The following is a 23484-nucleotide window of genomic DNA, read 5'->3' on the forward strand; positions in this document are numbered from 1 at the left end:
CCCTGTGGAGAAGGGACCAGGAGCAAGGGAAGGCTGGACCAGAAATGGTGACGGTCTGGCAGGAACCATGGGGACAGGACGGAGGGGCAGGGTCAAGACACTATTGAAAAGTAGAATCAGCGTGTCTGGGAGCGGGTGGTGATTACCTCAATTTTCTTATCTGCGAAACGGGTATAACACGCACCTCCTGGGATCGTACACAAGGAGGAGGACAGGACAAGTCAGTGAGTGGTCCGCGTGGAAAGGTAGGAAAGTCCTTCATCTTAGTGACATGCACCTCCTCGGGTATGTTGTGGGAGGGGGGGCAGTGGGTGACAGTTGGCAGTCACAGCGGCGCTCGCCGTGTTTGTAAGCATCAGTCTACCCTCTTCAGGTTCAAAGAGCGTGTGCTGCAGACACCGAACGACCTGCTGGCTGCTGGCTTCGAGGAGCACAAGTTCCGAAACTTCTTTAATGCCGTGAGTCGACCTGGGCGCCACGGCCGAGTGGGCGCTGGCCCGAGCCCCTCCACAGCCCACGGCTCTGCGGTCCTGCCGCTTGCTCCTCCCGCTGGGGAAGGCCCGAGGGCAGCTTCCTGCTTGGGGGGACATGGGAGGCTGGGGTCCGGGGCCCTGCCCTCCATCTGGGAGGAGGCGCCTTCTTCAGGGCCACTGTTCTCAGGCTGGAAACATGTCCCCAGCTTCCTTCGTCCCATTCCCTCTCCAACCCATTCCCCTGACCCCGTTAGTGAAGCGGGGAGGGCTTGGAGGACTCTCCGTTCTAAATGTCTAAAAATCCCAACCAGATCATGGCTGCCAGACGTGACTCCGGGCTAAGGCGCTTAATACGCCCCAGTTACCTGTTACTTAGCTTTGGTCAGACCTCAGATGGACTGGTTTTTATACCTCAACTTGAGGATTTAAAAACGCAAATGCGCGTGGCGGGGAGTCCCCTGGAGCGGGGGCCGCGGGTCTGACGCCGTGGCGGGTCCAGTTCTACAGCGTGGTGGAGCTGGTGGAGAGGGATGGCTCGGTGTCCAGCCTGCTGAAGGTTTTCAACGACCAGAGCTCCTCGGACCAGATCGTGCAGTTCCTGCGCCTGCTCGCCTCGGCCTTCATCAGGAGCCGTGCCGACTTCTTCCGACACTTCGTCGACGAGGAGATGGACATCAAAGACTTCTGCACTCATGTAGGTCCCCAGGGTCCTAGGCTTTGGGGACTCAGCCCCCAGCCCCGGGGCTCAGCGCTCCCTGCCCCCTCTCGACACCCTAGCACCAGCATCCCTAGCCAGGGGACGTGGGTGTCACCCTGAGCATAGATTAGCAAGCCGGAAGTATCCTACTTCGGCTGCCTGAAAAGTGTGGCTTTTGAACAAGTCACTCTCCATCTCTGGGCCTCAGATATCCCATCTGAGCAGTAAGGGCTTTGGACTGGACTGTTGACATGGAGCAACCCCAGAGTCACATTTGCCCCAAGATGTGTTGTTTATCACGTTTGGTATTAAAGAACTGCCAACATTTAAACACTGGGCAATTTTCATATGAAAACCTGGGTTTCTCTGGAAGAATCGGAAGATCCAGCCCCCAGGCCTTATCCTTGTGTGGCAACAATCCGCGGGAGCTAAGTGGCAGCCGCCCTAGTTCTGTGGGACATGACTCTCCAGCTTGCCGCCATCTCTGCTCTTGCCATTGTCACTTCAGCATCCCGACTCACTCGCCCAGCCCTCTGTAAGCACTCAAGCTTGAAATCCCTTCGTGACAGAAGCCCTTCCTGCTCCGAGGTTCTTCGGTTCTGTGCATTAGGAAGACCGAGCTGAAAAATCCCCACCCCTTTCCAGATTCCTCGTGGCATCCTCTTCCTACAGACAACTAGAGGGCTTGGTTCAGGATCTAGGTTCGGGCTTTGCAATTCTAGCGATTTCTAGCTGTTACTTCCTCACCGAGCTTCAGTCTCCCACTCTGTAAAATTGGGGTGTCAGCACCTACCTCATGGACCGTTGTGGGGACTCTCTCACAGTACAGAGGCTTTGACCCAGGACCATGAGAGCCAGGGTTGGACTTCTCACTTGTCCTCTGCTAGGCCCCCTTCCTAAACTGGGGTTTTTTCATTTTGGCCTTTACAGGAGGTGGAGCCCATGGCCATGGAGTGTGACCACATTCAGATCACAGCCCTGTCTCAGGCACTGAACATCGCCCTGCAGGTGGAGTATGTGGACGAGATGGACACGGCCCTAAACCACCACGTGTTCCCCGAGGCTGCCACCCCTGCCGTTTACCTGCTCTATAAAACATCGCACTACAACATCCTTTACGCAGCTGATAAACATTGATTAATTTTAGGCCATGCAGTAGAACCTGTCACCTAACGGGACTGCATTCTGAATGGAACATCCCGGCTTTTCAATTTTTTAAGCGATTTAGACTGTAGTTAGAAAACAGAAAATGGATATAGCCTTTTGGGCAGTCACTGGGAATGAGGCCTACCCGTTACGGAGTGTGGTAACTTGGCAATATTTTTAGTATTTATTTTTATGGAGGATCGAATGCTTTCCAACTCGTGACTTGGAGGCCAGGACCTCCAGCTCTCCCCGCAGTCCCCTGAGACCTTGGGCGGGCCATCTTCCCTCTCTGGACCCGGTTCTTCATCTGGACGAGGTCGCTGCCAGTGTTGACATTCTATTGTGTAAAAACACTGTTTCTTTTCACCAGAGGCAGTGCCTCTCTGTAGGCAAGGAAAAGCTCAAGGCCAACTGTCTTAAGTGACTTACTCGTTTTATAAAAAAAAAAAAAAAAAAATCAGACCCGAAATCATCCGTTGGGCTGGACTTTGGTGGGCGGCTGACTGAAGCGTCGGCCAGTGGAGGCCGACCTGAATGTGAGTGCTTCGGTGAGGTTTTCTTACCCAACTTCAAGAGCAAAAAGAGACTTTGATGCCGAAGTCTAGAAAGGGGCCTCTGCATGAAGCTGCACGCTGGGCCCCCTCTCCCTCAGGGCCAGGATTGCCCGCCAGCCCCACACGCCAGCCCCACCCGCACAGAGGCTGGAGAAAGGCTCCGGGATCGGAAGCTGTCTCGTCATCCTCAGCACGTCTTACAAGTAGAATCTAGAACCTCAGCCAGGTGGAGACGCTGGCACACGTAGCCGTAGACTCCGGCTGAGCGGAGCAGACTCAGTTGTGCAAGGTTGTCTTCGTCTTCTTTCCCCTTCCCCGCTTCTGCTGTTTGTGGCCGGTGACAGGTGAGGCAGGAAAGGACAGAGGCAAGCTGAGGAAGTTGGCGATGGGGGAGACATCCATGGTGGAAACTGCCTGGGCGCCAAGAGCCCTGGCTGGCAGTCGCCTCATCCATCCAGCTGGACGTGCCCCGTAATACTCTCATCTCGCTGCCCAGGACCTCGGAGAGCCCTGGCTGGGCGGGGGCACTGCTAGCGAGGCTCACTGTGGGAGGAAATGCAGGGGTGTGGATGCCCTGTGGGGTCCTTCCGCAATCACAGGCCTTCTACTCACAGGTTCCGTTCTGCAGAGACTTATTAGACTCTCAGGGCTGCAGTGCGCGTCTGCCGACGGCCAGACCATACACAAGGAGACCTGGGCGGCCTCTTCTCAGCAGACCGCTCCAAGTCCTGGCACACAGACGTCGGATCTGTGTCAGTCGTCTGCCTCTGTGAGCACAGATGTCAGGGTGCTTTAATTCCAGGCAGGGACCCAGCTTCCCATCATTCTCAGCTAGAATTTGTACCCAAGGGCTCAAGCTAAGTGATTATGTCACTTTTCCACAGAATCTGACCCTAATCTCTGAGTTGGTTCAGTGACCCGCCTTCTCTGGGTAGGAGTGCCGAGGTCTGTGACAGTACCCTGGAAGAGTGGGGGTAGCAGGGCACGTTACATGATTTCTGAGCATCAGGATCCCTGTTTCCAAACTGAATGCCCTTGGCCGCTCTGAGGGGTGTGGGATGGGTCCTGGGTGCCCAGCCAGGCTCTCGAGCACAGCCTAAGTGGCACTGGCTGCCACTTCTCTGCATCTGTGGCTTGTGCAGCATTCACAAAGCAGAGCCTTCTCTTTGGCAGACTGGCTGGAGAAATCCCAAGCCTTCCCTGTGCTGTGCTTCCAGGCCTAGGGGCCCGCCATGGCCCAGCTGCGACCCTCTTCCCAGGAGAGAGCCTCTCACTTTAGTCAATGCCCAGGAGAGGCGGGCCACACTATTTCCACGCTCGCACCCTCTGCTTTACCGTTTCCCAAAACCACTGGCCAAATCCAAACCACTGCTCTCTTCCCTCAGATCTTTCCTCCAAGGGAAAGCGCTATGGAGAAGCAGCCATGGCAGAGTTCAGGGAGACTAAGACAGCTGCTCCTGGATGTGGACGGGGTTACGTCTCAGACTCATCCTAAGCTGGAAATATCCTTTGGAAAATGTGTCAATACACCTAACCTACCAAACCTCAGAGCTCAGCCTAGCCTGCCTTAAACATGCTCAGAACACGAACATGAGCCTACAGCTGGGCAATGACCTTGAGTTTCATCTCAGGAGTCGCCTTCCTCTTCTCACCAGGAGGAGACACAGATGGGTGTTTTGTAATCACGGTGAGATGAGAAAACAAAATACAATATCCAAAAAAACGCTGATGACAGTACACTGTCACAAACCGGCAGTTTACCCCAGTGAACTCCCAGCTGGCCTGGAGCTGCAGCTCTGCTGCTGACCAGCATCGCAAGTCACCTCATCGCGTGTCACTAGCCCAGGAAAAGATCAAAATTCGAACTATGATTTCTGCCGAATGCGTCTATCACTTTTGCACAACTGTAAAATCAAAAAAAGTTATTAAGTCAGAGGCAGTCTGTAACTTCAAATCTAGTCATCCATGACAGTGACCTTGCTTGTCAACAGCAGCTGGTCACTCCAGCAATCCACTTCATGGATAATTCTCTACCCCACCCCATGAAGCCATCTCCTTGTAAAGTTCCTTTGAGAGTTGCTCTTTTAACTGTACATTTCTTTTCAAAACTTTTTAAATCAATGGGAATATTTAACAACAAAAAGTACAAACTGTCCTTGCTTTTGACTAGGTTCCTATTTTAAGCACAAAGGGACTCTGGAGTCAGCCTGAGTTTGAATCTCAACTTTGTTACTACTTACTGTGTGACCTTGGCCAAGACACTTTACCTCTCCGAGCTCCAACTCCCACGTTAGTGAAATGGAGACGGTGCCCACACACCACAGGATTGTTGGTTAAAGTGCAACGAGACTGAGTGTGTGAAAGCTGGAACGGACGCGTGGCATTCTACAGCGGGTGCGCCCCAGCCCGGCCCTCCCGAGGGGAGCAGCAGGGCACTCACGATGGGGAAACATGCCACTGGGGCTTCCCACACAGTGGTCTAAGAACCAAAGACGTTCCCACACTGAGCAGGATGGGGGCGGGGCTGTGGCTCAGGGAGTGGCTGTCCAGGGGCCCCAGGTCCTGTGGGATATGGGCCAGGCCCTACAGCTTCCCTGGGCAGTTGGTGAAAACCTTTCCTAGCATTAAAATGGATTCTGTAACAACTTTTGTCCTGGCTTAGTATTTGGTACCTGTGGGGCTTATGCCTGCAAGAGCGCACGCTGCGTGCGTGCGTGTGTGTGTGTGTGTGTGTTTGTGTGTTTTTTCCTCGTTCAGTGGAAGATCCAGATGCCCAGGAAGTCTTGGTGGGAGGTGCCAAAGGAACCACAGCTTCGTCAAAGCTTCACCTCGTCAGGTCAGAGAGCAGAACTGCCTGGAGGCTGGCCTCACCTTTTAAAACCTGCCCCTTAACACGTCACCCCACCAAAAAGGGAAAAGAATTTGCTGTTAGAGGGTAAGAGCAGGGTGCCAACGGACGTTGGCGGATCTATCTGGCCTGCAACAAGCGGCCTCGGGCCTCTCATGGCTCCGGTGCTGCTAAGGGACCTTGAGCCTCCTGAAAAATCTCCACGCATCACTCAGAAAATGAAGTCTCCCTGCCATCCTCTGACAGCTGTCACTCAGGAGCTGACCTCACAGCCAGGCCATTTTCTGCATTCTCCTCTCCAGGTCACTGCAGACACTGGGGAGACGTTCTTTGGCAACACTGGCATCTTTTAAGACCAAAGTAGTTTTTTAACTTGCCCTGGGCCCACAAAGAAATACCCAGGGTTCTAGACGCAGCTCTGCCACCTGGCTGCTGTGTGATCTTGAGCAAGTCTTAACCAGTTATCAGCTTTCTCAACTCGAAAAAAAGGATACTAAGACTTATGGGGCTTGACGAAGACGAAATGATCGAGTAGCTACCAGCGCCTGGTACTTGCTCAACACTCACTGGTACCCGAATCAGTTTAGACCAACTGTCCTGTTGCAGTTACCCGGAGGGGCTGAGAGAGTACTGCTGCCACCCTGCCCTATGACTGTGGCACTTGTGCCTATTCATCCAGACCAATCCAGAGGGAGCTGGGGTGGCACCGGGAACTGGTTCCCTTGGCACACGTTTACACCATGCCCCGGCCTAAACTGAAGAACTGCGAGGAGCCCAGAGGAGATAATGAGAGTGGCAGGTGCTGTGAAGAGGGTGAGCGTGGGTAATTCTGGTGCCCATGGCAGGAACACTTGACCCTGTTAGGGGCTCAGGGACCTAGAGCACACGAAGCAGTGCTCAAGGATGGGAAAGCATCAGGCTGCGGGCAAAGCTTATGCAGAGGCTCGGGATGAGGGAAAGGGCCCATGGGACCAAGGGAAGCAACCGGTTCCGTCACAGAGGAGGGGAGGGGACAGAGAGACCAGAGAAAGTGGCTCGGGCCAGATCCTCAGTGCCTCGCATGCCAGACTTACTGGCTTCCCCATTCCCCACAAGTGGCTCTGTGATGTTAAGGAAGCCTGTGTTCTCCCGGAATCTGAGGACAGTGACCTCTTCCCTGCCCACCACCTAGGGCGGCTCAGGCAAAGCGACAGCTGTGAGTGACAGAAAGCTAAGGAGCTGCAGGGGTTTTGTTGTGGGGACAAGCAGGAACACATGCCAATGACCCAGGCAGAAGTGACTTTACAGTGATCTATACAACTCTCTGGCCTCCTGCTCCATCCACTGCCCAGTGTGGTGACAAGCATCCCATATACATCCTGCAGCCAGAGAACTATGACAGTGTCCCTCACATTCTGGCTAAAAACACAGGATGACAAGCTGGGTCTACCGTTTTTAATTTTAATTAAGGAAATCAAGTCGAACATACGAGAAGCTGTAAACACTGAAATACAGCAATACATAAGCTGCTGCACAGGATTCTTACCCCAAACACCACAAAGCTGCACGAGGTCTCTCTGACTATGTGGTGTGGAAGAGGGAGAGTTTTATAACCCGGGCTGACAGTGGAGTGAAATGCAAGGTGCGGCTTTCCATACAACCAGAGCACAGAGACACAGTGTGCGGTCACCAGGAGACGCTACTTTGCACTTGTACTTGGCTGCAGCAATTCCTGCTGCTGCTCTTCTGGTTTTGGCTTCTTCTTCTTCTTCTGTTTGGAGAGGCAGCTCAAGGCAGACTCGCTATTTCCTGAAGCAGGCATGAGCGCGGGAGGCTTGCCAGACTGAGTTGGGTACTTGGTTTTCAGGTCATCTTTGAACAGCGGCTGGGACAGTAAATGGCGCAGCTCCTTCTTCAGGACCTTCATCCGCTTTTGTCTCCGACGCTCTTCTTGCTCGTCAGCTTTTCCCCCTGGAAACACAATATAAAACAGATCATATTTACTATGATTTATGGAAGCATTTGGTTTCCCTCGATGGGTAATACTTGTGATGAAAATGTTTGGAACTCTTGGGGAGGCAGGGCTCCAAAGTTCCCTGCAGAAGCTAATGCAGCTGAGTTCTAACAGTTCAGGAGGGTTACTCAGGCCACTGTCCTTTACCTCACAACAGCCCTCTAGACAGGAATTATCTCCATTTTACAGCCTGGGAAACTCGGAGGTCACGTGCCAAAGGTCACAGAGCTAGCTGTCAAACAGATTAGAACCCAAGTCTGAGGACTTGAAGGTCAGTTTTCCTACAACACGCCCACTTGCTGCCTGGGGTTTGGCAACTCAACGGCAACAAACCCCTCAGGAGACAGCGAACACTGTCTACACAGCCCAGCTCTCCTGTATCTCCCCACCAGCACTGTGACTGTGCCCGCAGAGGCAGGCACAGCCAAAGGGCTCTGTGCCAGCCTGTCCTCAGGAAGGGAAGCCAGGGCCTCATGCATCTACAGCCCAAGCAAGCCCCAGGCCCAACCTCCCAGGAAAACCGGCTCCCTGTCATCAAGCCCAGCGGTTCAGTTCCTGGCTTCCATGCTGAGCAGAGCGCAGCAAGTCGGCCTCTGGACTTGGTGGCTTTGACCCCAAGATGCCAACATCCCAGCTGAGCTGCCCACTGTGGGCTGGAAAGAACACTAGCTCTAACTCCAGGGCTTTCAGTTCTAGATGTGGTTCTACTACTTATACTCAGGGCCGTTCCTAGAGCAGAGATCACACGGGTTTGTCCCTGAACCCTGAGCCTCCGGCCCAGGTTCAGAGTAGGGGCTCCGGGGACGCCTGGTGGTGGAGCCGTTTTCCTGCACCAATCGCTTCACCTCTATGAGCCTCCAGTTCCTGTATGTAAAAGGATAAAATTCCTGCCATTTATGTCATAAGGTCTGGAGAAGATCAGATGCGATGTTCCATTAGCTTGGAAGACATGTAGTAGAAACAATAATAGCAATAAATAACTTGAAATGTATCAACTACTTTCTACGTGCCAGTCACTGTTTTAAGCACTTTGTATTCATTAACTTAAGCCATCTTTGCAACAACCCTACGAGGTAGGTACTTTATGAACCACTTTTTCTAATGAGGATAGCCGAGATACAACTGAGACGTTAAGAAACCTGACCTGGCAATACAGCCAGGGAAGGGAATGGGCCAGCACTCAGACGCGGGTGGTATGGCTGGGACCCTGTCCCCGATGTCATTATACTCCACTGCATCTCAACATGAGGGATGCAGCGGAAGGCTCCAGACAAGCAAGACAGGGAAGAAAGGCCAAAGGCTTCAGGCTCATGTGGGACTAGGGCCTGTCTCAAAGAAGGAAAGGCATCTCGCAGATTTTGACAGGACCGTGGGAGTGGAGAGGCTCCAAGGAGACAAAAGCTGAAGAGAAAAACGAAGAAAAGAAAAGCAGCTGAATGCACCCTTGCTCGAATCCCACGCAGCCCACGTACCCTTATACATTTCTTCATCCAGCTCAATCTCAAGGGCAGCGGCTGCCTGCTCAATCCAAGAGTTGTGCAGACAAGCCTGGAAGTTCCGGTACTCCGCTTTCTCAATCTGTCGAGCTAAATGGATTCGCTCCTGGGGGGAAGGAACAAAGTGTTCATCTGAGAGAGGGTTCAGGCCTCTGCGAGGAAAGGTCTCAATTAAACTGTGTGTTTCTAAAAAACGCTCTTGAGATGAATGGCTCCCGATAAAAACGCAGAGGGCAATCATTACACGGAATCACAAGAGCTGCTTTCTGAACAACAAACCTTCGGAACGGGCCCCCCGGACGCCCGCCTCGGTCAGACTGCCAGTCTACAGGTGTCAAAGGGAACCACTTCCCAGGCACTACGGCTGGCTTCTATGGCTGAGCTGAGACCCTGAAATACCCCAACAGCTTGAGTTAGGGCCCAGCTCTCAACCACAGGGACAGCAAACTCACAGAACCGCCTTCCCTCTCTTTCATGTTGTCCTTTGCCAAAAACATTTCAACTCTCCCTCCCGTGAGCGTTGGGGTCAGGACTCAGTGACAGAAAATACCAATGAAAGGGAGAGACCTTGTGACGTGGGGTAGAGGAGTCACAGAGAGCCAGGCTGGCTCCCAACGCTGCTAACAGGAACCTCCCACTGTCCGCCCTCACCGTCCACACCTCCCCAAGGGGCCAACATTCCCTTCGAGCCAGAGGAGCCAACGGTCCTGGACTGTTCCGTGCTTCTTCTGCTCCCTCAACTCCCCGAATTTCATCTCCTCTTCACCTCTCCACATCTCTGTGTGCAGGAGGCGCGGAGGAAAGCTCATCTCCCACCAATGTGAACACGTGAACACGTGTCCACGTGTCCACCAGTCCCACAGTGCTCATTTGTACCTGAACCTGAGCATGGGCTTGGCCTGCCTCACGAGCCAGTGGACCTCTACGGAGAATCCACCCTGCTTTGCTACCTGACACACTCTGGCCCACAGCAGCACCCACTCGGAGAAATGTCTGCCAAGTTAAAACATAACCCAAAGGTAGGAATTATTGGCATCTGCTGCAGGCACGTGACAAACCCTGAGTATCTACCTCGGCAAGGCACGCTGACCTCACTTCCCTACAGCCATCCCATGGGACATCAAAATCAGGAAGCCGTGCTCACTGCCATTGTCCTGAGGAGGGGGGCAGTGGTGGAGGCTTTAGGGGTAGACAGTGAAGGAAGGGTTCAGGAAGAAAATTTTTCACTTTTGGCCACTGGCCCTTCCTCCCTTCCTCCTTCCTCCACAGCGCCCCCATTACTGAATCTCCGTTTGGCTGTTGGCAGAACCATCACTTAGTTCCCAAGGGTCGTACTGTTGAGGTGAGGGTGCGGCACGACCTCTCCTCTCGTTAGCACGGAGCTTTTAACTTCTTTTTACCTTGACGGCGTCCATGTACTTTGTCTGCACAGGGAACAACGGGATGTCCTCATCTTTCTTGAGGGTTTTGTAAATCTTCTTAAAGTTGATCACGTCTTCAGGCCCAATCAGCATCAGGCTGAGACCTTCATTGGTAGCCCGAGCAGTTCGACCACTTCGGTGGACATAAATCTCCGAAGTGCGAGGGACCTGCCAAAGGAGGAACTGGGAGGTCACCACGAGGCCATCACTAAGCACTGCTCTTCCCCACAGGGGCAGCGACCCAAAGCTGGACCCTCCTTCGTCTCAGCCAGGCAGCTAGAAACCTCTCCAGCACTGTGGACCGATCCAGCCCTTCTCCCTCAGTCCCACATTCAATCTGTCCCCAGGTTTACTGCCCGTTCACTGTGAAGCCTGCTCTCCCATGCCCCTGTGCCCTGGTTTAGGGCCTCATGACCACAAGTGGAAAATGGCTGTCATTTCTTATTTGGTCTCTAGTCATCCCTGCCCCAGCTCAAAGCGGCCAGTGTCATCTTCCTGACTCAAAGCTCTGACCATTATCCTGCCTCTAAACACTCCAATGGTTCTTCATTAACTCTGCATGGATGACTGATGATGGTAATCAAAACCAATATTTATGGATTACAATCCATAATCGTGCCAGCCAATTCTAAGCCCTCTGCATGTATTATCCATTAATTCCTCAAAATAACATGAAATAGATGCCTCTAAGATTACTCAAACTATAGGCCAGGAAGAACCGCTTAGACCTAGGAGGTACAGCAAGTGTGTTTCGGTGCCATTGTTTGTAAAGTGGGAGCAATAATGCTACCTATGCTTTTTTTAAAGCATAAAGCACTAAAAAGGAAAAATAATAATGCTAGAAAAGCTACCATTTACTGAGTACTTACACTGTGCTTGGTGCTTCCTCAGCATCAGTTCATTTAATTCCGACTACCCTAAGGGGTAGGTAGCATTATCACTCCCACTTTACAAACAAAGACACTGAAACCAGAGACGCTAAGCACCAAGCCCAAAGCTAACCAACTATGAAGCAGCCAGCAAGCATCACACCCTAGAAGTGTGGCTCTGGAGCCCATACTCCTACCGCCACTCTATGCGAACGCTCACTAGGTGTACACACTAACATTAACGCTGGTACCAAGAGCAGCTAACACCTAAGTGCTGATGATGTGCTACACGGCTTTCTGAGCTCTTCACATGGAATGACTTAATTTTACCTTAATAAGAACTTTAGAAATAAACAGTAGAGTAACTGCCATTTAACAAGTGAGAAAACAGGTACGAAGAGACTAAATAACTTGCTCAAGGTTACACGGCTGGGATTTAAGCCCAGGCAGGTGTTAACTAGCGTACTCTTCTACTCTCTACACCAAAGTAACCGTATTATATGCTCAACTTATTATCCCCATTTCACGGAAGAGACTAAGATGTCAGGTAGCTTGCCTGAGTAAAAGAGAGAGGGGCTCCCTGACATCAGAAAGTGCCAAGAGGTTTTGACAATAAACCTCACTACAGTGTACCGAAAGTGACAGCAGCTGGTCGGTCACTAGATGGCAGCAGTATTCTCTGTTGCCTGAGACCTTGGGACCAACAATTCCTCCTCCCTCTCCCAACTGTGGCTTTAAAAATTCCTCCATCTGATGCTGGGAGATGTCTACAAGCTCCCTGATGCCCCTACCTGGTAATGGATGACATGCTGGACTTTAGGAATGTCCAGGCCCCGAGCTGCCACATCTGTTGCCAGGAGAACACAACTGTGGTAGAGAAAGAAAGCTCATTAATAATATCTAATAGCGATCACTAATCGAATTCTTACCATCTGCTGAGCACTCTAAACACTACAGTCCTTGCAAACACTCTATGAGATAATGTTATTTCTCTTTTATGGATTTAGAAACTTAGGCTCAGAGAGATTAACTTCCCAAAGTACATTTATGGCTACGCGGTTATGGAGCCAGGATCCAATCCTGGGTCTCGATGACCACAATCACCAAGTCACTGTGCAATACTAAAGACCGCCTCAGGTGAATTAAATGGAGCCACACATATTCTAGGTCAAAGACTGCATCTTCTATCACCCGCCCGCTTGCTTCCCTCCAGTCAGAGAGATGTCACCGCTTTCCCTCAAACATGTCAACCATGCCCTCGCCTCTAAGTCTTCGCACTTGCTATACTTAGGTCTTAAAAGGCCTTCTTCAGATACTCACATTTCCTTACTTTTCTTCCATTCTCTGCTCAAGTCTCACCTTACCAGAGAAGTCTCCCTGACCGCACACCCAGTCTACACAATTCCACATAACTTTACTACTCAGCAATCAGTACCACTTGGCAAACTATAGTCTACTTACTTTTCAATTTATTACTTCCCTCTATTGGAAAGTAAACTCCATGAGACTTTGCATTATTCACTGTGCTATTATCAGCCCCAAGAACAGCACCTGGTTCAGAGTAAGAACTTGCTAAGATGTGTTGGGTGATGTTTCTTTATGTATGTAGTTAAAAAGTCAAAAGTACCTGAGATCTATCTTAAAAACAAGATTCTGGGCCTTCGGTGTCCCCATTTACTGTATCTATGAGGTAGGACTGGGGAATATGATGCCAACTAAAGTTTATAAAACATTAAACCACTGCTCTAAGTCAAGGTCAGCAAACTTTCTGTAAACAGCCAGAAAGTAAATTATTTTTGGCTTTGCACATGACAGTCTCTGCTGAAACTACTCAACTCTGCCATTATAGTGCAAAAGCAACCATAGTCGATACATGAATGGACCTTGCTATATTCTAATAAAACTTAATTATAAACATGCAGTGAGTAGAATTTGGCCTGAGGGCCATAGTTTGCTGGCCCCTGATCCAGTAAACCACTAACTCCACCTACCAATATTCAAAGGGAGGTAAACCAGATTTCTAGAAAGGAAATCACCCTGTAATCTGCCAAAAAACACTGTGGGAAAATGCCAATTTAGAGCCGGCCTCAACTTCCCGGGCCCTCATGCTGACAATGTGCTCCCCGCTGCCCGAGCACCAGGCTGGCCCTACAGCAGACCGCCCACGACAGCACGCAGGGCATAGCACACACTCCGGGGCTGGTCAGGCTCGTCCGAGGCCCAGCTCCTCCAGGCTGAGAAACCTCGGGCAAGCCGATTAGCTTTTCCAGACCTTACTTTTTTCGTCTATGAGAATAACGACAATAATAATAAATGGTAAGTATTAAAGCTAACATTTAGCAAGTACATACTAAATGCCAGGCATTATTCTAAACACTACACGTGTAAATTCACTTAATCTTCATATTAACCCTCTGAGGTGGCTTCTATTATCATTATGTTAATTATCACAAAACTGAAACACGGAGAAGGAATCTGACCAGCTAGAAGTGGCACGTCCAGGATTTGATCTCAAGCAGTCTGTTTCCAGTCTGTGCTCTTAACCATCAGTCTATTCTGCTTCATCTGAAATGTCAGCATATACTTCATCTGCTGTTAAGTGTTCAATAATAGTGGGTGTTACTGTCACCATTATTCGTTATTAAGGAAATTTCTGTTTGGCATTACTAGCAAACACACTAGATGATGGGGAGCCTGCCTCACACTATGCAAGAAAGGCATATCTTCTACTAATAAGGATCCCGTGACAGATAGTCGCTTCCAACCATCTCCCCACCGTCATGGCAACCTTGACCCAGTGGCTAGAGCCTAGGCTCTGGGGAAAAGCCTGACTTACTCTTCCAGACGGGCAAACTGCTCCAGGTTTCTGAGCCTCTGCTTCTGGTGCATGCAAGCATGCAGGGTCAGTGGCATGATGTCTAGGACCTTGAGGAGCCCAGAGAGGCGTTTGATGCAGGAGATGCTGTTGGCAAACACTAAGGTGCGGCCTGGATACTGCATCAGGAAGTAGTACAGATATAAGTCTTTTTCATCAGTCTCACAATGGATTTTGGTCTCTGTCAGCGTCTCCACGGTGGCCTCATTTCTTGTGAGGTCAATGACCTTGGGCTTGCCCCTCATGCCAATCTTCTGCATGAGAAGGTCAAGTTTGGCGGTTTTGTCAATTTTCTTAGTGTGCTTCTTGTGAAGGATCCGAGCAGGAGCTTGATGTACCAGGGTCAGTGTGGCAGAAAAAACAAAAGTCTGTCTCTTTGGGTTGTATTGGGAATCACTGAGCATCTCTAGCAGCTGTGAGAGCTCAGCAAAGTGGCCTTTCTCAACCATCCGGTCAGCCTCATCAACCACCAGGCACCTGTAGAGCCAGAGACCCATATAAGCTGGTTAGTACCAGGTAAGAGAAATCATCTACAGCAGCGGTCCCCAACCTTTTTGGCACTAGGGACCGGTGTTCCTCAGAGAATCCAATGCCTGATGATCTGAGGTGGAGCTGAGGCGGTGAAGCTAGCGCTGGGGAGCGGCTGCAAATATAGCCGAAGCTTACTTAGCTCGCTCACCCACTGCTCACCTCCTGCTGTGCGACCCAGTTCCTAACAGGCCACGAACTGGTACCAGTCCGAGGCCCAGATGTTGGGGACCCCTGATCTACAGGACTCTACTACCACCCCACCACTCTCAACACACGCACACCCGCCCCATGACCACCCTCAGAGCCTCAACTAATCTCTCTCAAGCATGCTTGGTTTCCTAAAGGCCAAGATCTGGCTGGTACCATACCATGGCATTTTGTGGCAGGAGAAAGCATTGCACACACTACCATGTCGCCTCAGGCCCACTTCGGAACAGAGGATGAGGGAAAGGGAAGCTACTGTCTCTCACCTGAGCTGCCGAAGGTTGCTCAAATGAGGGTGCTTTTCTTTAACTAGCTCCCACAGCCGGCCCGGAGTGGCGATCACAATCTCGGGCTGGCGGTTCAGCATCCTCTGCTGTTTCTGTGTGGACATTCCACCCACCAGAATAGCAGTTTTAATTCCTATGGCATACAAAGCATAAGGGACACTGTTAATCAGCCTACCTGCTCATTTTCCTCCACAGCTGATGCAGGCTCTCCCAGAGGAGCAGGGGCATCAGTTACCAGCGCAGCTCCCCACCAGAGGTGCTAAGAGCTCAACCGGCCTGACTTGGTGCCACTCAAGGACTTTAAAAGGTTTCTACGAGCTGGGCCTTGCCTACTCCCCCAACCTCATTTCCTTCTACTTCTTCCCTTCCAACCACAACAGAAGGCTAGATGTGAACCCATCCAACACTCTGGGAAAACTGAGCAATGGTGCACCACCATGCTGGGAATAAAGTTACCTGTAGCTGTGACACATCTTCCCTGGGAAGCGCTGTCCATTCCCCTCAACTAGCATTAACCGGAATCTCCTCCAATGCCTAGTGTTGTTCTCCCTCGTGGAGGACTCCTCAAGGTATCCGGTGTGAAAGGGACAAGCAGAATCATGCAGGCAAAGTGCTTAGCAAAGTACTTTGCATTTAGTAAAAGCTTGGTATAACTGCTTTTGTTATAAAATTAAAATTCCCACTGTAGCCCTTCCCAGAGAAAACTCCCTGAGAGAATTAAGTTCTAATGCCCTAAGGCAAAGGTTGGCAAACTTTTTCCTAAAGCGCCAATTATAAACATTTTTGGCTTTGTGGGCTAAATGGTCTGTTACTACTAACTCTGCTCCACCTTGCCTCGGTCATACAAAAGTGGCCACAGACAATATCTAAACAAATGGGTGTGGCTGCACTTTATTTACAAAAACAGGTAGTTTGCCAACCTCTGCTCTAAGCATCCACTGAATCCAATAAATTAATTTCCTATGTATGTAGAATGGCGTGCATTATATTTCGTTCTTGGGGGAACTGAGAAAGTGTCACTCAATTTTCTGAAGGGTTTAATTCTCTGGCAGATGAGAAAGGTTTCCCATACAGGGCAGCAGCCACAGCTTGATCACCTGTGCCACCCCAGCATCTAGGACTCTCAGGAAAGACTCATTAAATGGTGCTAAACCTCACCTGTAAACCTGGCCACAGCATCAACATGTTGTCTGACCTGGACAGCCAGCTCTCGAGTGGGAGTCAGAACCAGCCCGAGCAGAGGACGCTTTGGATGTGTTTTAGAGGTGGCACTTTGGCCACCCAACTCTTGTTTTAGCTTTCCAGTTTGCTCTTCCTCAAACATTTCCTCTTTGTCCTCATCCTTTTTAGGGACAGCCTTCTCCCTGATCAAAGAAGAAGGTCCTTCACCGGCATCATCATCACAGAAGGGCAGCGCCTGGTCTGAGATGGCAGCTCCAGTCTTGGCTCTTGCCTTGCTGGGTGGTGCTGTAGCCTTCGTCCCAGCCTCACTGGGCAGTGCTTCACCCTCAATTCTGATTTCGTCAGACAAAGCTCCAGTCTCAGCTCCGACCTCAGCTCTGGTCTCGCCAGGTGGTGCTCCTATGTTACTGAGAGCTGGAGTAGGCTTCTTCACCTGACACTGCAGCACTAAATGGATCATTGGAATGGCAAAGGCAAGAGTTTTCCCACTTCCTTAGAAGGAAAACAAAACAAAACAAAAAGTGTAAAACAAAAGATGCACATACTTTTGTCTGGGGTTGTTTTACACAGAATAAGGAGGGATCCCTGACTACCCAGGTATAACCTTGAGCAACCCAAAGCTCCTCTGCTCTGCTCAGGTTCTGTTACGCTGCACCTGTAATTAGGTGGAGCTTGAGGAAAAGTCTGGTAGCCGTGAGGTCACCAATGATGAACTACAGACAAATGTCCAAAGAATGAATTCCTAAAGAGATGGGCAAGCTGTGTGTGTGTTTCATTGTTGTTAAGGAATAACGCATGGCGGGTGGGGAATGGGAATCTGTATAGTACGTTCCCAAGACCTTTCTTTGGTAGGGAAGGAGGAAATAAAAGAAAATTTTCTTAGCTTTTGAGAAGAATTTACATTAGCATACTTTTGTCTATGCTTGAATCTTTTTATCCTGGCCTTTGAATGTATACTGGGTCCAAATTCACATCATCTGGGTGGTCAAATAAACAAACAAAACAAAAAACCTCAAGCTGAGAACTTAAAGTAATTCTGAAGTTGTAATGTCCTAAGCAGAAGCAAATGAATGATCTGTGGAGAAAGAAATCTTTATCATAGGCTTCAAAGAAGTCTCACAAATAACTTTCAGAGGAAAACGAGCAGTTCAGGAAAAAAAATAACGCTCAAGAAAACAAGGTACTATAAGAAAGAACTATAAGGAAAAAAAAGCAAAAACAGACTCAGAGAATTTCAGATAAAACAATACTTTTCATTAGAAACAATAAAAGATAGAAGACAGTATAACGACATCTATATTTGGAGAAGGCCTAAAAAACAATGGACAATTTAGAACTCTACATGGCAAAAACCTCCTTCAAAACAAATGGGAAATAAACTTTTTTAGATATACAAAAGCCGAAATAATTTATCGTCAGTGCACCTGGACTATAAAAAATATTAAAGGAAGTCTTTCGTGTGGAAGAAAAGATGGTATCAGATAGAAATCTGGATCAACAAAAAGAAATGAAGAGCACCAGAAAATGGTAACGTGGGCAAATATAAAAGATGTCTTTTTCTCATTTAAACTTCTTTTAAAAATAATTGACCATTTAAAGCAAAAATACTAAAAATGTATTTTGAGATTTCTAACAAAGGATTAAAAAAAGCATAGAGGAGAAATGGAAAAAAGGAAATACATTGTTGGAAGGTTCTTGTACTAAATGTAGAGTACGTTATCACTTGAAGATAGACTGTGATATATTAAAGATACAGACTGTGAACCCAAAAGCAACTACTACAAGGACATAATAAAGAGTTACAGTTAGTAAGACAATTAGAGACAAAAGTATCACAGAAGAGCATTCAACCCAAAGGAAGGTAGAAGAGGAAAAATAGTAACAAAGCTTAAGGGAGACTCACTGGTATTTGCAACACAGCTGAATCTCAAACAATCCTGAGTAAAAGAGCAGATACCCCTACGTCAAAAATACATACTGCATGATTCCATTATATAAAATTCCGGAAAATGCAAAGTAATCTATAGTGCTAGGAAGGTTCATCAGAGGTTGCCTGGGGATGAAAATGAGAGAGACCAGGGAAGGAGAGATTACAAAAGGGCCCAAAGTATCTTGTGCAGGTGATGGGTATATTCATGATCTACATGGGCAGTAGTCTGTCCATAGCCACACGTCTTCAATCTTGAACCTGCAGATTCACAACGTTCCATACAGATGGCCTGACAGGAGCTGCGGTATGAATCCAAGTGTCAGGCTCTAGCCACCGTGGCTCACAACCTTGCCTCTGCCTTCCAGAAACCCTCTTCCGGACCTCTGCACATACCACCGCACGGTAGCAGAGCGCTCCACAGCACAGAGGCCCAGTATGGAATCCAGGCACCAGCGCTCTCCGCTGTGCAGTTTTGCAGACGCCATCTATCCTCTGGGAGGCGGAGTTTCCACACCAGGAGATGGGAGTAACAATGGAACCTACCTCAGGGTGGTTGTGAGAACTGTGCTCATCAATATGATGCACTTAACACAGTGCATGACACATTTTAAATGCTAAGTAAATGTTCTATGTTGTTATTACCTCCATTCCTTTTCTGGGGCCTTCCTTGCTCTTCTAGAAACCCAAGGCACAAAGTGTCCGGTTAGATGGTCTAGTCTTTTGCCATACAATATAGTAATCTCTAGCCACACGTGGCTATCGAGCTCTTAAAATGTGGCTAAACTGAGATGTGCTGGAAGTTCAAAATACACATCAGATTTTGAAAACAGTATAAAAATAAGAATGTAAAATAGCTCATTAATAATTCTACAATGACATACTGAAATTTTTTATATAACTAGTTAAATATATTAATTTTCACCTGTTCCTTTTTACCGTTTTAATGTGGCTCCTAAGAAATTTAAAATTACACATGACTCACATTATGTGTGTATATTTCTACTGGTTACTGCTGGTCTAGTTATACTAAAAGTTTAGGCAGTTCAAGCTCCTCCCCCCTGTTAGTGGTTTAGTCTACTCAGTCAGCCAGCCTGTCATTGCGTAAGGCTTAGATGGCCTGGGGAATGTTTAAAGGAAACTTTAAATACAGCCTAGTCCTAACACTCACCTCCTGCCCAAATTTGTCTACAAAATCCACCCAAGGGTCATCTACCGCACATTCAAATCCTTCCAATGATAATTAAGTCACCAACTCCCAAAGCAGCCCTTTTCCTTTGGATAAATGAGAATCAGACACTTATTCCTTATACTAATGAAGATGTATCTCTCCAGAGGGCTAATCTTAGCCCTCTGAGCCATTTAGAAAAGGACCAAGAACAGGGGGAATAAACTACCATTTGCAAATCACTTACTACAGTAGTTATATTTAACCCACATAGCAGTAGGTGCTGCTGTTATCTTCATTTTATGATGGGGCCTATACAGCTCAGAGAGATGAACTAACTGCCTAGGGTACCAATCAGAAACTGGCATATTTCGACTCAGAGCTGGTTGACTTCTGAAACATCTTCATTTAACACTGCTTTTGTGGTTATGTTCCCAACATCTCCCTCTGTCCCAGTTATGCAGCCTGTCAGCAGCCACAGGCTCAATCCAAAAGCAATCTTGCCCTGGGCCAGACAAGGGTGTCCTTACCTGTCTCAGCAGCCCCCAGGATATCCAGTTTGTCACGGATGGCAGGTGCCAACGTCAGAGCTTGGATTGGTGTAGGAGCAGAGAAGCCTAGAAAGCTGAGTGCTCGGAGAACTGGCTTGGGTACAAATAGGTCTTTCCAAGCTGATACATCTGCCTTCTGGTCACGCACCTCAGGCATCCACGTCTTTGCTTTTTTGGGCACCTTTGGAGCAGGACCCTGTGAAGGCTCTGATTTCTTTTTCTCTTTCTTTTTCTTCTTTTTTGGAACAGCCTGAGTCGGGCTCTCTGATGCCACCTCCTCTACTTCTGGATCGGGACAAACTGTGCCATCTCCCAGGGGCTCTGGCTCAGCATCTTCAGCCTCAAACTCTTTCTGGGCACTGGTTCCTCCAGTTTCCACATCTTTACTCTTCTTCATCTTTTTCTTTAAGGAGCTAGATTCTCCTTCCTCCTCTCCTTCTGAAACAGTTTGTGCTTTTCTCTTCTTGGGCTTCTCCTTTGAGAAGAGACTGGAGGGATTCTTGGCAGGGGAGACCAACTGGTAATCTGTGAGTTCCTCAAAGCACACCAGGTCATCCATCTGTCCATCCGCAAACATATTTGGGTCAATCTTCACCCTCTTCCATTTTCCCACAACCTTGATTCCCTTTGTCTGAAATTTGCCATAGTTTGGCGGCTTTGGCCTTGATTTTGTCTCCTTCAACTTCATGGTTGCTGAAAAGGAGAAAAATGTTCTATTAGGTTGGCAACTAAGAAGCATAGGCTTCTGAAACAAATATTTTTTAAGCAGCTGATAGTGTCAGGCCCTGCAAAGAAGTGAGGACACAAGATGGCTCTAACATTGATACTCCCAGCTAGAGAAGATCAAAAAAGGAAAGAAATACAACCATAAAGCAGGCAGTTTGGCTTGGAACGGGGGAACACAGAATGTGGAGCCAAGTCATAGTAGCTAGATTGAATTCTTGATCCAATGCTTACTGCTTGTCTGCCCTTGGAAATCCTGCTTAATTCTCTCAACTTCAATGCTCTCATCTCTTTCAAAGGAGAAGGGGCCTAATAATATCTAAGTCAGAAAATGTTTTGCACCACTAAATAAAATCATGTAAAGCATGGAGAAGGCCTGCCATACCCAAGCCATTTTGAAGGCAGAATAAGAATCTGGATTTTTTTTTTTTTGGGGGGGGGGGGGAGGATGGTGCTGCTGAGGGGGCCAGCTTTATTAAAAGTGAAAAGAGCTATCTTTCTTCTCAAGTCTTGCCCCGGGAGGGCAAGGGCCTGTTCCACCATTCTGGCCTTTGACAAATGGCTTAAAACTCGTCCAGCTTATCCATTACATTTTAAGTGACTTAAAAACCATTTAAGCACGAGTAGTTTGACTGAAACTCGATCGATGTTCTCCTTTTTCAGAAAGGCTAAGAAAAACAGACCCTGTGGAAAAGACAAAGGTGAATCTCGATGCAAAACCCGATCACCACTCTCCAGCTCTGAGTCTGTGGTGGGCCTACTGCTGTTAGCCTCAGGTGTCTCATTGGATCCTTACGCAAATACAAAACAAGTGACGCACGTCCAAAACCCATGAGCGTGGCGCCTCGCGAGGCGAGCACGGCCGCACGCAGGAAGGTTCGCCCACCGAACCTGCTCGCCACCGTCACAAACCACCTGAATTCAACAACGGACGTGGGGGATGGTCACGCACATGGGGACGCGGAGTGCGACCTGCAGAGCAAGCGGGATCCCTTCTCCTCGCCGCGCCAGGCCCCGCGACTGGCGACAGCGCCTCGGGCACACGGAGAAGCCGAGGCCGCCGAGCCTTGATGCCCACAGAAGGGGCTCCGGCGTGAGGCCGGCAGGCTGCTTGACCCGGCGAGCGGCCGCCCTCTCTCGACCGGAGCGAGACCCAGTGGCCTGGAGAGGCCTGCGATGGGCGCCCGAGAGCCCTCCCCCAGCTCCTCTCGGGTGCCCGCCCCAGCCCCGCTCCAGCTCCGCCACGAACCGTGTGGAGACGCCGTCTCAGCTCACTCGGACGCCTGCTCAGCTGCCGCCCCAGAAAACCACTCAGCGAGCCCTCAGCTGCAGCGCCGACCGCAGTTCCGGGGCGGGGCTTACGCTCCAGCACGCGGGCGCGCTGCGGCAGGAAGTCCCGCCCCCATTCTAGACGCCGCCACCTGATTCGCTGCCGCACGGGATGGCCGGCTTGTGCTGTGCGGAAGTGGAAAGCAGGAACAGGCTGCTCGGACCGTGCTCTTTCTGGGATTAGGGAGCAGGAGGGTCCAGTGAGGGTTGCTGTGCTCCAGCCGAAAGGGCTCTACGCCAACTCACGCTCGGGAACCGACGTTTTCTACGTTCTTGGTCTAGTATTAGTGCAGTGGCTCTCCACGTGTTGAGTAAATACTGTGTGCTTGGAGACTTGCGAACGTTTTAGCATTTAATTTACAACCCAACCAGAAGACTATTGGAGGTGCTATTTTCCGTAATTTTTTCCTGCCTCGTTTATTGTTTGCTGATGGTTAGGATAGGTCCACCTGACTGTAAAGCCCAGGCTTTAATCACCAAGCTAAACTGGCTCCTTTGCTTTATATAGAGAAACCAGCTTCCCAGTAGGTAATCACCTTTTTATGTGGGTGTCATGGGACCATCTGGGAAACCTTTCCCATACACTGTGTCTGATTACCTTGGAAAGTCCTAAAGGACAATGGGGGAATTCACCAAGCCCAGGTCAAGTGAGCCTCCCCACTGTGGAATGGGGCTTAACTCATCTCTTGGGAGAACTTGCCAGTGTGTCCCCGAGAGTCTAGGTAGCATAGAGCCTATGCCCAAGTGATGCTTGAAGTCTGCTGGCAAGAGACCAGAGCTGTTCCTGATGGCAGAGTGAGGAAGAAGGGGCTGCATGTTCCTGCATGGCAGGACAGTTTCCTGTCTCCTGTGGGTCAGTTACACACTTGGAGAGTGAGCCCTGACTGTTAACCTTTTGCACTGACAGTAGGACTTCTAAAAGGATTTACCTTGTGGCTTGGACAATGGGAAGCAAAGGGGTACATGACCATGAATATGCCCTTGTGGGATCAAAATATGTGAAAAGACATTTGGGCTCACCTGCAAGAACCCAAGTAGCAGCATTTGCTGTGTGTTCTAAACAATACCCAAGGCAACTTCCAAAGGAGTCTGGAGCAATCCACCAGAATTCTCAACCAGTGAAAGACTAGCAAATTGATTATATTGACTCTCTCCCTGAGAGTGAGGGTTCTAAATATGCCTTGGTTTAGGCGGACATTTCCTCTGACTT

At 49.4% G+C, this 23484-nt stretch overlaps 2 protein-coding genes across 4 annotated transcripts in view; one reads left to right on the forward strand and one right to left on the reverse strand.

Annotated features, from left to right (window-relative positions):
• OTUB2 (OTU deubiquitinase, ubiquitin aldehyde binding 2) overlaps positions 1-5519 on the forward strand; it is a 16428-nt gene extending 10909 nt beyond the window's left edge. The window contains exons 4-6 of the mRNA XM_039884099.1: positions 374-458; positions 973-1167; positions 2101-5519. Of these exons, the coding sequence (XP_039740033.1) occupies positions 374-458; positions 973-1167; positions 2101-2307 (487 nt within the window). The 3' untranslated portion in view covers positions 2308-5519. The remainder of the gene's footprint in view (positions 1-373; positions 459-972; positions 1168-2100) is intronic.
• Positions 5520-7138: 1619 nt separating this feature from the next.
• Positions 7139-22318, reverse strand: DDX24 (DEAD-box helicase 24). Of its 3 annotated transcripts, none has more exons than XM_039884095.1 (9): positions 22195-22318; positions 20202-20915; positions 16553-17068; positions 15374-15527; positions 14334-14849; positions 12289-12364; positions 10608-10796; positions 9184-9313; positions 7139-7668 (listed from the first exon to the last, which is right to left on the reverse strand). In XM_039884095.1, the coding sequence occupies exons 2-9, from the start codon at positions 20908-20910 to the stop codon at positions 7397-7399; spliced, it is 2562 nt and encodes an 853-aa protein (XP_039740029.1). In that variant the 5' UTR covers positions 20911-20915; positions 22195-22318; the 3' UTR covers positions 7139-7396. The 3 variants fall into 3 exon arrangements, with proteins under 3 accessions (XP_039740029.1, XP_039740030.1, XP_039740032.1); XM_039884096.1 differs by lacking the exon at positions 22195-22318 and adding an exon at positions 21898-22103; XM_039884098.1 differs by lacking the exon at positions 9184-9313.
• Between the last annotated feature and the right edge of the window lie 1166 nt (positions 22319-23484).

The sequence above is a fragment of the Pteropus medius genome, unplaced genomic scaffold, assembly GCF_902729225.1.
Source record: "Pteropus medius unplaced genomic scaffold, Ma_sr-lr_union100, whole genome shotgun sequence".
Lineage (NCBI taxonomy): Eukaryota > Metazoa > Chordata > Mammalia > Chiroptera > Pteropodidae > Pteropus > Pteropus medius.

What these genes read in the sequence shown, in the direction of transcription:
- DDX24 (XM_039884095.1), bottom strand. Translation starts at nt 20,910, where the DNA reads ATGAAGTTGAAGGAGACAAAATCAAGGCCAAAGCCGCCAAACTATGGC. An exon ending in CCTGGGGGCTGCTGAGACAG is followed by an intron (nt 17,069 to 20,201) that starts GTAAGGACACCC and finishes TTTCCTTCTAAG; the next exon opens with GAAGTGGGAAAACTCTTGCC. An exon ending in AGTACATGGACGCCGTCAAG is followed by an intron (nt 9,314 to 10,607) that starts GTAAAAAGAAGT and finishes CCTTCCCCCCAG; the next exon opens with GAGCGAATCCATTTAGCTCG.